The 14,453-nt window shown below is 40.7% G+C and overlaps 1 protein-coding gene across 1 annotated transcript in view; it reads right to left on the bottom strand.

The window, feature by feature from the left end:
* POLD3 (DNA polymerase delta 3, accessory subunit) overlaps positions 1 to 14,202 on the bottom strand; it is a 47,575-nt gene extending 33,373 nt beyond the window's left edge. Inside the window, exons 1-3 of the mRNA XM_028116078.2 lie at positions 14,033 to 14,202; positions 12,447 to 12,502; positions 3,949 to 4,051 (exon numbers count right to left, since the gene is read on the bottom strand). Coding sequence (XP_027971879.1) covers positions 3,949 to 4,051; positions 12,447 to 12,502; positions 14,033 to 14,092 — 219 coding nt within the window. The 5' untranslated portion in view covers positions 14,093 to 14,202. The remainder of the gene's footprint in view (positions 1 to 3,948; positions 4,052 to 12,446; positions 12,503 to 14,032) is intronic.
* Between the last annotated feature and the right edge of the window lie 251 nt (positions 14,203 to 14,453).

Raw genomic sequence — 14,453 nt, 5'->3', positions numbered from 1 at the left:
ATTAACGACTCAAACTTATGCAACTTTCTAAGTAAGGCCCTAAAAACAAAAACTGGTAGCTTCAGGAGAAAATCAGGACAGCCCAGACAGTTCAGTGTGGCCAAATGTTGCCTAAGGGGATACTGAAAATGCATAAAAATGACACAGCTGAAATGCCAACTTGCTGATGCTGAACAACATAGACCAGGGTAGAGCACTGATTCAATGGGTTCCTTTTAAGATGGACACAGGATTAAGTTCAGCATCCACAAACTCAGAGCCTGGTTGGGGTAAGCCCTCTGAACTTTACAGCAGTTAAAGAAAAAAAATGAAAATACGGCTATTTAATGAGAGAAAGTTGTTCTTTATAGAAAAATTCCAGCCAATAAATTCAGAAAAAATGACAGAACATTACCATTTTGTAACTCCTAGTGAATTAATAATCTAGGCAGCAATAAAATCAATCTCGGCTAAGATCGTTAGATGAACAGCTAACAGGGAACTTCATTAAACATGGATTAAGCTGTCAACCTTCAAAACCACAAAAAGAGAATTAACAAAACATTCCCTTGAAATTTTCAAATAATTCTCTGGAAGATTCTCTGGGTTGAGATTAGAAGGAGGTTTTCACTTTTTTTTTTTAACATTTTGTACAATAACGACTGGAGAAATATTTATATTTTTAAAAAAATCCATCAAAGCCAGTGTCCTTTTTCTTTCTAGAAACACTTAAAACTTGGGGCGCCTGGGTGGCTCAGTCAGTTAAGCGTCTGCCTTTGTCTCAGGTCATGATCTCAGGGTCCTGGGATCGAGCCCCGCATAGGACTCCCTGCTCAGCTGAGTCTGATTTTGCCTGCCACTCTGCCTGTTCATGCTCTCTCTCTCTCTCTCCCTCTCTCCTCCTGTCAAATAAATAAAAATCTTTTTTTAAAAAAATAAATAAAAACACTTAAAACTTTAAAAAGAAATTAGAAGGAACAAGAACAAAATCTGACATTATGCTTAATCATCTGGCTTTCCTTAGGAGGGCTTTCTTTAAGGAAGAAAGCATAGGTAAGCAACACTTGACCTGTAATTCCACAGGGTTCAGCAAAGCTGCCCTGCGAGGCTGTTTGGAGGGTGAGTACAAGGCTCCAAAATTCTCACAACCACTTCAACCACAGCAACTCTACTCTTAATATATTTTATATATTAGGATTTTAAAATTTCATTTGAAAAACCATTCTGCTACTTTAAAAAAGCAGGATTTAAATGCCCACTTAAATTGAGAAATAGAATGCCTTCTTTAAGCAAGCCACAGCATAGAAGTTCTTTAACTGATTATGAGTTACACATCGTTTTGAAAGACTGGTTTCAAAAAAGTGCACCAAGGAACACAATTTAAATGCACTTTCGGGGATTCATCCCCAAGCCCCTTAAACCCTGAAGACGACCTGAGGATTTGAAATTAAGAACTTTTGTCCTGTGGGCTAGAATAGAAATCTACAATTCTACCTTAAAACATAAATTCTTAACCTTGGATGCTGTTCCAGAAGATCTGTGAACACTCAAAATTTTATGAATATGTCAACATACATATTTTTCTTTCAGATTCTCAAAGGAATCAGTGATCAAAAAACCACTGCTTTAAAGGAATACAATGATTCCCAGATAAAGAATGGACATGACTGGAATGGCTAAAATTAACAAGTCAGGAAATGACAGATGTTGGTGGGGATGTGGAGAAAGGGGAACTCTCTTACACTGCTGGTGGGAATGCAAGCTGGTGCAGCCACTCTGGAAAACAGTATGGAGGTTCTTCAAAAAGTTGAAAATAGAGCCACCATATGATCCAGCAATTGCACTACTGGGTATTTACCCCAAAGATACAAATGTAGGGATCCAAACGGGTATGTGCACCCCGATGTTTATAGAAGCAATGTCCAAAATAGCCAAACTGTGGAAAGAGCCAAAATGTCCATCGAGAGATGAATGGATAAAGAAGATGTGGTATATATATATATAATGGAATATTATGCAGCCATCAAAAGGAATGAAATCTTGCCATTTGCAATGATGTGGATGGAACTGGAGAGTGTTATGCTGAGCGAAATAAGTCAATCAGAGAAAGACATGTATCATATGACCTCACTGATATGAGGAATTCTTAATCTCAGGAAACAAACTGAGGGCTGCTGGAGTGGTGGGGGGTGAGAGGGATGGGGTGGCTGGGTGATAGACATTGGGGAGGGTATGTGCTATGGTGAGCTCTGTGAATTGTGCAAGACTGTTGAATCACAGATCTGCACCTCTGAGACAAATAATACATTATATGTTAAAAAAAAAAAAGAAGAAGATAGCAGGAGGGGAAGAATGAGGGGGGGAATCGGAGGGGGAGATGAACCATGAGAGACGATGGACTCTGAAAAACAAACTGAGGGTTCTAGAGGGGAGCGGGGTGGGAGGATGGGTTAGCCTGGTGATGGGTATTAAAGAGGGCACGTTCTGCATGGAGCACTGGGTGTTATACACAAACAATGAATCATGGAACACTACATCAAAAACTAATGATGTAATGTATGGTGATTAACATAACAACAACAAAAAAAAGAACGGACATGACTGGACTGGAGGCATTGACTAATTAAAGAAAGACACAGAGGGGGTTAGTTAATCCTGGAAACAAAAGGAAAGAAGACGTTCAGATGCAAACTTGGGCAGTATCCATTACAGAGCCATGAATAGGGAAAGGATTCTAATGGCAGGTTTATTTCTGAGAGCAAATGAATCGGGTCTGCTTAATTTTGTGTTTCTGATATATAATGACATCTGATTCTGTCTACACTTACAAATACCTTGATTATCATCTGGCTTGCCAAATAGCTTACCAATAAGGAAAGAAAATGCTGGTCATACAATATAAGGATCTGATCCCCATAGCAGTTGTTTCTCCTTGTAGATTACTAAATTGCTATTTCAAATTAAAATCTCACATGCTTGGGACTCTTGCTACAAGACAAATCCAATCAGCATTTTGATAAATTAGACTTTTCTGATTTTAGGACTTTAAGGGAAAGTCAAAAGAGAAGAGAAAAACATGTATTAGTGGATCACTGAGAAGGAAACCTAATCCTTGGGCTAAGTTCTATGGGCCTGATGGTGGTGGTGGTGGCAGCAAAAGAGCCTTCAGCATAGAGGTTTGAGGAAGTGAGATCAGAAGAGGTGTGCCTTACTTTTGGGAGGAAGCCAGAGAGGAGAAATTATCAAAGTTCTCACGGATCAGTCTGGCGCAGGGAAAGGAACGAGTTATCTCAGCAGAGATTCTGGTGCCCATCCAGGCATGGAAGTAATTGATCCCGGAGCCCCTAAGAGGGACATGAAAATAGCTAAGAGAAAGTCAGTAGGTTTGAGACAGCTTTGTGGTCAGGATGATGAAAACAGCAGTGACCTGTGTTGACGGATGACCAGAGACCAGATGGGGCTATAAAAAGATACATGAGAATAAGGATGTTCCTGGCCTCTGCCTATGCACTGCATTAACTCAGCCCCCTGTCAACATCCCCATCCTTCAGCCACTCAGACATAAGCCTACCAAAATGAAAGCTCTAACTGAAATCCAGCTCAGTTAAAAAATAAATAAAATTGGACTTCCTGAACACCTGAGTTTGTGGTTTGACATCTGAGCAGTCTGGAAATTAATCATCACTGTTCCCAATATACTTTCAAGAAGAAGAAAGAGGACTAACAGAGCAGTCTCCTAATGTCTAAGAAAACTGCATAATCATGATATTGTCTCTGCATCACAGCCAAGATATTACCCAAACTTTGCAGAGTTTTAGGTTTAATCTAAAAATCCAAAATAAACATCATCTTGAACTGTCTTTTAAAACTTCCATAATACTGAATCCTGTTTTTTTCCCATGTTATGTTATATAACACGGTTTATAGCTCAAACATATTTCAACTCATTATAAGATTCTGACAACTTACGGAATGTCCATTCTGAATGAGACTGCCAGACACTAAATAGGTGACATGCAGCTGGGCTCCCGAATTCTCTTTTCGCTTCCTTTCAACATAATCGTATAGCATCCTGTTCCAAACAAAAGGTACAAGTCATTATTTGTAAGAGTTTTTACCTCATCAACTCTTAATTCATGACTTAAAAGTTAGATATATTAAATCTGACAGTCTATCAAATTTTTTTACAGGATATTTTGCTCCCATGGGCAGAAAGTTAAAAAAAGACAGACTTTAGATAGGACACACAGGTTGGGGTCAACTTGTACTGAGTTGGCACAGTGACCAAACTGAAATAAATCTAATAATAAGGCAAGAGGGACTGAACCTGCTTTAAAACAGTGGCAATACCATACAATGGAAACAACAAAGAGTCAAGAAAAAGTTCAGTCACTATGTGATCCTGGATAAGTTAATTAATTTTTCTAGGCCACTTAATCTTGAGGTATAAAACCAGGAGGCTGTATTGCATCAGTGATTCTCTTAAACTGGGATTCATATGGCCATTTATAATCCTCCACCCCCAAAATGTAAGCAAAATGCACATGTGTTTTTTGTGGGGAGACAGTTCAGGGTTTTCAACAAATTCTTAGTGGGATTACTCTAAAACATTAAGAACCACTATGTAGATGGTTATAAGTGTTTAGTTCTGAAACTCCAATTTTGTGTTCACTCAGACTCAGTGCTGTTTCAGAACTGCAGAATGTAACAGCTTATTCACACTGCCTAGTATTCAGAATATTCATTAACCTGAAATTGCCAGTCAATGTAGAAATAATGTTGCTTTTAGTAACGTCCCTACATTCATTTTTATTCTTATGTTCCAGCAAGCACCAGAAGTTGGCTCCTTGTAACAACCTACAGTTTAAGGAAATAGTTTAACAAAAGCAACAAAAGAGATGCATCATTTGTGTCTTTTATGTCAAGAAACATTTATTGAATCTCTGACATGTTATACTTCTGCCAAGGATAGCTAAAAACTCAAAACTTCCAAGGGAAACTCAACCTACACAGTTAACCACTCTTCTTGAAGTATCTGCTCGCTTAGCTTCCATGATCCCATGCCCCACTGAGTTTCCTGTTACCCCTCCAACTGCCTCTGCCCCATTTCCTGCACAGACTTGACTACCTCCTCCTTTTCCATACTGCTGGAGTTCTGTTGTCAGCTATCTTTTTAAATTTATAGAGTGACCAATCATCTAGGTGTGCCTGGATCTGGGGGGTTTCCTGAGACGTGGACTTTCGGTGCTAAAACCAACAGTCCTAGGCATACCAGGATGGTTGGTCACCTTACTACCTATTCTCCTTTTGGTTTCATTCATCCTCATGGTTTCATTTATTCCTGTCAACATCATTGGCTCAAACCATACACACACGAAATCTGGGAGTCATTATCCTTCATTTCTCCCTGTCCAGTGAGTTGCCAAATCTCATTAGTTCTTCCTCCCAAGTAATTCTTGACTCCATGCCCCAAATCTCTTAACTGGACTGTTTCAATTTCAAGTGTCACTTCTGCCCTGCCCCTTTCCCATTCATTTTCCACAAGGCCACCACCGTGAAGTTTTAAAAATATAAATCAAGTCATTTGGTCAACAAAATTTTACTTTATGTTCTATGTCTTGAGGATAGAGCAGTAAACAAAGGAGTCAAAATTCCTACCATTATAGAAAAGAGAAACAATAAACAAATGAGTATATATATGTCAGACAGTAGTAAATCTATGGGGAAAAAAAAGGTAAGGAGAATGGAAAGTACCTGCGAAGTTTTGCTGTTTTATATAAGGTGATTAGGGAAGGCTTCATGAGCAGAGCCCTGCAGGAAGTGAGGGACCCACCAATGTGGATATCCTGGGGAAGAATGTTCTAGGCAGAGGGAACAGGAATGTAAAGGTTCTGAGGCAAAACTGTAAATAAGCAAGGTCCAAGGAACAGAAAAGAGACAAGTGTAGAGGAAGAAGAGTGGTGGGGAGAGAGAGCCAAGAGCCAGATATGCAGGTCTTTATGGCTTCAAGCAAGGAAGTCTCTATGGACCTCAAGCAAGGAAGTCATCAGAAGGTTTAGAACAGAAATAAGATGATCTCACCTTTTAGAAGGATTCCTACTGCAGTGTGGAGAATATACTGTTGAGGGGCAAGAGAGGAAAGAGGGAGACTAGTTAGGAGGCTACTGCAGTAATCTGGGCTAGAGATAGATGATGGTAGCTCAGACAAGGATGTTAACAATAGAGGTAGCAATTAGTGGATGAATTCTGAGTATATTTTAAAGGGAGAAACAACAGAATTTGCTGGTGGACTGATTTTGAGGTATGAGAGAAAGAGGAGTCAAGGATGATTGGACTAAGCAACTCAAAGAATGAAGTTGTCATTTGCTGAGAGAGAGAAAAGCAGGTGCTTGAGGAGAAATTAGGAGTTAGGTTTTGAGGCATGTTAAGTCTGAGATGCCTATTAGTCAGTAAGTGATGTTGAAAGGTAGTTGGAATTCATCTCTGAATATCCTTGTTCCAAAGTTTTCAGTCTTTCCCTATCTCTTAAGGATTGATTCCAACACCCTAGCAATGACATGTACAACTCTTCTTGTTCTGGCCCCTATTATCTCTTACCATTCTCCCACATTCACACTATTTTCAGTCTTAGGAAACATTCTGCAGTTTCCCTTGCTCCTTTGTATGCCCTTTCTTCTGCCTAGAATGCTCTTCTCAGACCTCATCTACCTAACTCCTCATCAAGACAACAGCTCATGTGTGAAGCCTTCCCCAACACCACCAGGCTAGCAGGGCACCCCTGCCTTCTAAGTTCTAACCGAAACTATACCATACCTATTAAAGCCCTTATCACATTGTATTCTAACTACTTATATATCTGCCTCCCCATTGGACTATAAGCTAGCTCCTTGAGGACAAAAATGTGCCCTATTCAGTATTCTTGTTGATTCTTCTATCTTGTCCTCTTTAGTGTTTCCTTCCATGCAGTAATTATGCTAGGGAAGATGAGGTAATGCAGATCCATGAACATTTTAGCTTATTTATGGTATTTAAGATCATGTTAGTAGAAGAAATGATAGGCAGGGGCCATGACCAAGATGCTCTCAAGCTTGCTGGCTAAATGCATTCTCTTTTATCTACAACTTGTAGTCTTATCTCTATCATCACAGCCATTGTCCTCTATGCACTTGTCTCCCCAAATCAACCCAAGTTCTCTTTTATATTAACAAGGTCAAAACTGCACAAATTTTTAAAAAATAATTTCCAGGGGTGCTTGGCTGGCTCAGTCAGTAGAGCATGCAATGGTTGATCTCGGGGTTGTAAGTTTGAGCCCCACGCTGGGTGTAGAGATTACTTAAAAATAAAATCTTTAAAAAATAATAATAAGAAGAATTTCTGTATATCTTTTGAGTCTCTAAAACATGTTTATCTAATTGAATTATACCATTTTATCTTTACTGACAAAATATGTAAAATATTCTTAAGTATCAAATGACAACAAATGACTTCTTATAAGATGCACTTCCGACACACATGATTAACTATATCTCTCATTTTGTTAATTTTCCCTGATCAGTTCCACCCATAGTTTTCCCTAGGATGAATACAGTGTATAGTCTATATTGTCTTCCCTAACCTATTTTAATTCCTTCACAGCATTTTTACAACCTGAAGTTATCTTGTTTAAATCAATGATGAGAAAGATCTAGTCTGTCAGGTTTACTGTTTTATAACACCGTCTAAAATAATGCTAGGGGCGCCTGGGTGGCTCAGTCGTTAAGCGTCTGCCTTCGGCTCAGGTCGTGATCCCAGGGTCCTGGCATCGAGACCCGCATCGGGCTCCCTGCTCGGCGGGGAGCCTGCTTCTCCCTCTCCCACTCCCCCTGCTTGTGTTCCTGCTCTCGCTATCTTTCTCTCTGTCAAATAAATAAATAAAATGTTAAATAAAATAATGCTAAAAATAAGAAATGAAAAAATAACTTTTTTAACAAATCCAGTCAAATCAATAACAACCATGCCCAGTCACTGCCCTCAGTGTCACCAATGATACTTAAAATGCTTTCACTATAGATAAAATTTTAAAAAGATGATGGGACACTTAAGTCTCAATTTTCTCAACTGTTAAAAGAAGTTGATAACACCCATCATATTGGACTGTTAAAAGATTATGGGAGATAAGTATTTGTGAAAATATATACCATAGTGCTTAGTACTCACTCAACAAATATTTATTGGCGCCTATATGAGCCAGGCAATGAAGATACAATGATTGTGGCATACTGTATTTTCCAAAGATGGCTACAATTTCCATCCCACATGCTCTTCTACATTCTCCCATAGAGAGGTGGAGTCCACCCCCCCACCTTGAACCTGGGAGGGCTAGTGAGTCATTTTAACCAAAAGAATGAAGCAGACATGACACCGCTTGACTTATGACACTAGTTGGAAAAGGCAATCGGCTTCTGCCTTGCTCTGGAACACTAGCTTTTGGAGTCCAGAGCTGCTATGTAAGAAGTCCAACCACCTGGAGACACCATGCTCTTGATGAAGCCCGGGCCATATAGAAAGACATACACTACACAATGTCTGATCTACAGCCTCAGCTGAAGTCCCAGCAGATGGCCAGCATCAACTGCCAGATATTTGTATAAAGATGCCCACAGGGGCACGTGGGTGGCTCAGTCGGTTAAGCGGCTGCCTTGGCTCAGGTCATGATCCCAGGGTCCTGGGATAGAGCCCCACCTTGGGCCCCTTGTTCAGTGGGGAGGCTGCTTCTCCCCTGCCTGCCGCTCCCCATGCTTGTGCTTGCTCTCTCCCTCTATATCAACTGAAAAAAAAAAAAAAAAGATGCCCACAGATGATCAGGCCCCTGCCATTAAGGCTTCCCAGCTGAAGCACCAGACATTATGGAGCAGAGATAAACCATTCTCACTGTGCCCCGCCCAAATTCCAAACCAAAAGAATCTATGAACATAATAAAATGGTTGTTTCAAGCTGCTAAATTTTGGGATAATTTGTTTCATAGCAATAGTAATTGGAAAAGTGATCAACGTGATAAGCGTGTAACCCATTTTCATGGAGTTTATGTTCTAGTGAAGGCGGGCAGCCCTAGAAAATGTCAGATGGTAATAATTATAAAATTCTGGATCAACTGGATATCCACATGCAAAGAAATGAAACTGGACCTTTCCTTACACCATATACAAAATGATTCCTGGAAGAAATAGTGCCTCTTTACATATTTGAGGGCTTAATTTAAAATTAGCTTGAGTTGGGGGCACCTGGGTGGCTCAGTTAGTTAAGTGTCCAGCTCTTGATTTTGGCTCAGGTCATCATCTCAGGGGTGTGGGATTGAGCCCTGCACTGGGCTCTGCACTGGGCGTGGAGCCTGCCTGAGATACTCTCTCCTCCCCCTCTTCCTCTGCACCTCTCCCCACCCCTCCCTAAAAAAATAAAAAATAAAAATAAAATAAAATTAGCTTGAGCCAACACCTAATTTGAAAACTACAGTGTATTCTTATTGTGAGGCCTGAAGTATTTTTAAGATGTTAACAAGCACGATATGTAGAAACCTTGAATATAGTGATAATTACTGTTGTAAGAGCTAAAAACTACAAAACTCTTAGAATAAAACATAGAAGTAAATCTTCATGACCTTAGGTTGAGCAAAGCCTTCTTAGATAATATATACAAAGCACAAGCAACAAAAGATAAAGAAACAGGGGCGCCTGGCTGGCTCAATAGGTAGACCATGTGATTCTTGACCTTGGGGTTGTGAGCTCAAGCCCCAAGCTGGGCATAGAGCTTACTTAAAAAAGATAAAAGAAATAAATTGGACTTCATCAACAATAAAAACTTTGGTGCTTCAAAAAGTACCGTCAAGAAAGTGCAAAGACAACCCACAGAATAGGATAAAATTCTTGCAAATCATTTATCTGATCACATGCTCACTTCGGCAGCACATACGTATTTGATCAGGGTCCTGTATCCATAAAGTAGTCTTTACAACTTAATAAGACAACCCAGTGAAAAAATAGACAAAGGATCTGAACAGGTATATTTATACAAACAGCTAATAAGCACATGAAAAGATGATCAACATCATTGGTCATTATGGAAATGCAAATCAAATCAAAACCATAATACCACTTCATACCCACTAGGAGATGGCTAAAATAAAGACAGATGATAAAGAGCTGGCAAGAATGTGGAGAAATTGGAACCCCCATACCTTACTGGTAGGATTTTAAATTAGAGCAGCCACTTTAAAAAACAGCTTGGCATGAGATCTTGCCATTTGCAACGACGTGGATGGAACTGGAGGGTGTTATGCTGAGTGAAATAAGTCAATCAGAGAAAGACATGTATAATATGACCTCACTGATATGAGGAATTCTTAATCTCAGGAAACAAACTGAGGGTTGCTGGAGTGGTGGGGGTGTGGGAGGGATGGGGTGGCTGGGTGATAGACATTGGGGAGGGTTATGTGCTATGGTGAGCGCTGTGAATTGTGCAAGACTGTTGAATCATAGATCTGTACCTCTGAAACAAATAATGCAATATTTGTTAAGAAAAAAAAAAAGAAGATAGCAGGAGGGGAAGAATGAAGGGGAGTAAATCGGAGGGGGAGATGAACCATGAGAGACGATGGACTCTGAAAAACAAACTGAGGGTTCTAGAGGGGAGGGGGATGGGAGGATGCGTTAGCCTGGTGATGGGTATTAAAGAGGGCACATTCTGCGTGGAGCACTGGGTGTTATGCACAAACAATGAATCATGGAACACTACATCAAAAACTAATGATGTAATGTATGGTGATTAACATAACAATAAAAAAATAATAAAAACAGCTTGGCAGTTCCTCAAAATGTTATATATGACCCAGAAATAGGTATATATCCAAGAGAACTGAATACATATGTCCACATAAAAACTTGTATACAAATGTTCATAGTAGCATTATTCATAATACCCAAAATGTGGAAACAACCCAAAGGTCCATCAACTGATGATGATAAATAAAATACACTATTTAAGTATGTTATGGGTTGAATTGTGTCCCTGTTCTCCCCCTTTCCCCTCCCACAAAAAGGTATGTTGAAGTCCTAACCACCAGTGCCTCAGAGTGTGACCTTCCTTGGAAAGAGGATCTTTGCAGATGTTAATTAGTTAAGATGAGGTCATACTGGAGTAGGGTGGGCTCCTAATCCAATATGACTGGTATCCTTATACGATAGCCAGGTAAAGATATGGCACACAGGAAGAATGCCATGTGACAGGAAACCAGACACTGGGGTTATGCAGCTGTAAGCCAAAGACTGCCAGCAAACCACCAGAATCTATATTCTATAAAAATTACAGGTAATCAAGGTAACTACAATAAAATTACAGGCAACTTTATTTCATCCCCAGCCCTCAATATGCACCTTTAAGCCCCAACAGGCTTATATAATAATAGTTATTTCATAAACATCTGTAACCATAACAATTAGGCTTATATAGGTCCATTCTGGAAGTTACCTGAAACTCTTTGGGTTCGGGTCAGCATTGGCATTAGCAACAGAAATCTCAGAGAGTCAAAATCAGTCCAAATTCATCCCTAGGCCAAGAGTTTCAGGTCTTGAATGCATGAACATCACAGTCAAAGCCAGATTCTAGGTCTGTCAAACAGCAGTCCACATAAAGCCAAATGAACCGATTACAGATATCAGGAATTTTCTAAGACACATGGAACATTCCCTGACTCAAAGAAAGCTCCCATGACTCAAAGAATGGGGAAAAATCAGACCATTTTTAGGAATAAAGTGAACTAAATGAGTATTTAACTTAATATATGTGCCCTCAACCTGTTCACCAATTCCTCCCCTTGGGACAGAGACAACATTTTTAAGAAATTTTGAAGTTAATTCAAAAGCTTGCCTTTTCCCTTTTGGCCTCAAGTTGCACTACAGGTCTCAGCAAGCAAAGGTGATACAGCAAAGTTCAAGAAGGGCAATGCTCTGTGCCATCCTGAACACTCCATTTTTATTTTCACTTAAATAGTTCTCCCCAGTTTTATACTCTCACACAGCTTGTGTCAAACACCTGCTGACCTCATTATGAAGGTACTTCAATAACACCCAGATGTGGGTCTAAGGAACACATATGAAAATGTAACAAAAAGATGACAGGTATATAAAACCTGAGATGTAAACAAAATTGGCTAGCCCACTTAATAAATTTGAAGTAACAAAGTGATGGTTAACCAGAAGCCAATGCTACAAATAAATCCAGTAAATGTATCACCACACATTTGTATATAAGTCCACCTGTCTCCTAAATAATAGACAAATCTAGTATACTGTAGTAAAAATAGTATTCTTTCCTATTTTCCAAGAGAAGAAAAAATTTCTAACTTCAAGGCTATCTGTAAAGCTTAAAACAAAGCAAAACAAAAAACAAACAAAACAACTCCAATGTGAGTAAAATTAGTAGTAAATTGGACTTACTGTTTGGCCTGGTTAACATGAACCCCTAGTGTATAGCTCAGCCATTTGTACGTCACCTGCAAGAAGAATGAATTGTTTTTTTAACATTAGACGATTCCAGAGTGCAGGTCAGTCCTAAGGGCTCCTAAAGATTCCCACTCTTAGATGATTATGTCTTACAAATTACAGTAGATGCCACCCTAGTTTTGCCAAGAACCATCCATCTGGGCAGGTAGGACTGAGATCTTTATCTTACAAATACTAAAAAGGCTAATTAATGGGAGAGTCTAAAAAGAAAGGCTGATTATACAAACGAAAAGCTCTCATTTTTCCTCATTCTTTGTTTTACTAGTGCCCTTTTCACATTGTGTCCTTTTTTGTGGCCACCACTGATAACTATTAAAACTCATCTAGGGGCACCTGGGTGGCTCAGTCGTTAAGCATCTGCCTTCGGCTCAGGTCATGATCCCAGGGTCCTGGGATCAAGCCCCACATCGGGCTCCCTGCTCAGCGGGAAGCCTGCTTCTCCCTCTCCCACTCCCCCTGCTTGTGTTCCCTCTCTCGCTGTCTCTCTCTCTCTCTGTCAAATAAATAAATAAAATCTTAAAAAAAAAAAAAACCTCATCCAGAAGCTAGATTACTTTGAAGTGTATGACTCATAAACTTCTAAGAAAAGTTGCAGCCAAACATTAATAGGCACAGGTGGTGCAGGGGCAAGGGAATGAAAGAAGTGGATGACTACTGTATCTGCGGTTAGATTGGAATCCACTGGTATCAAGCCTTGATCTTCCGTCCATCCTTCCTTGGACTCTCCTGTCATTTGTCACTTCCTTGTTATGCTCCTCATCTCTTGAAGTTTTCCAATTCTAAATGCTGAGTTTCCAATAATTAAGACTTACACAGGTGAGGCAAAGCATTAGCAAAGGAGACTAACCTAGGTTGGAAAACTGCCTATCCCTTACTAACCACAAATAAATAAGTTATTTGGCCCCTTTGCTTCAACTCCCTTTTTTAGGGATACTTCCACGGCCCTCTGGGTGGGTCGCTGTAAACATTAAATGTAATAATGCATGTCCCAAGCTCACAGTAGGCATTCAATTATCACGGTTTGCAAAGTCCATTCACATTCATCGTCTCACTGGATCTTTCATTCCAACCCCGGGAAGCAGGTCAAGGCTATGAATACCAAATTTCCTAGAGGAGGAAACCGACTGTTGTAAGGTTAAACAAGTGGTCACCTAACCCAATTAAGGTACAATTTCCTCAACAGAAAATTTGGGATTTGAAACTCCAACCACCTTATCAGACAGGTGTAGAAACGCCTTAGGATTATTATCTACCAGTGCCCTTTCCCCCACGCCTCTCCTTCTTGGCCCCTGCTCCTTGCCAGTGCCCAGCACGCCCACCCAAGGGACGCGGACTTGCGCGCGCGCCAGAGAAATTCCCCCCGCGAGTCCTCGCTCGCCTTAGGGCACGAGACGTGGGGACTTGTCTCCCCTCGGCCAGTCCCCACCAGGCCAAGCGCAGAGGGGTCAAGGCCCCTGCCACCCTCGCCGGGCCCAGAACTCCAGTCGCATGCCCAACATTCCCCAGTCCTAGCTCCTCACGATCTTGTTCTGGTCCGTGACGAATTCGTCTATATTTTCCAGATAAAGCTGGTCCGCCATGGTGCTGCGGAGCTACGAGCCCCGCCACCACAACCGCAGCTCCCGCCGGCGGGAAACGTCTTTCCTCTCTCCCGGGTCCCGGGTCGTTTCCCACAGCAACGGATGCGACGCGCTACGGCGGCCGCCCGTGGGTCAAACTACTCTCGGAGACGGCGCAGACTCAAGTTGGGCGGAGCTAGTAGGTAGGAGAGGACGGAAGTGAGTAGTAGCTAGGTTCGTGCGCGTGATCTGGAGGGGCTGTTTTTGGAGCCGCTGTTTCACTGCTACAACCTAATGATTAACACAGGACAAAAGACCTCATCTCTAGGAGCCACAGCCTTACCACCTGTAAATTGATAAAATAATTCTTGCCCTTTCATAC

This window comes from Eumetopias jubatus, unplaced genomic scaffold (genome assembly GCF_037043125.1).
Source record: "Eumetopias jubatus isolate StellerSeaLion01/CBP00866 unplaced genomic scaffold, mEumJub1_p1.0 scaffold_13, whole genome shotgun sequence".
In the NCBI taxonomy this organism is placed as follows: domain Eukaryota; kingdom Metazoa; phylum Chordata; class Mammalia; order Carnivora; family Otariidae; genus Eumetopias; species Eumetopias jubatus.
The sequence above is the reverse complement of the archived record's forward strand: the minus strand, read 5'-3'. Positions and strand labels throughout refer to the sequence as shown.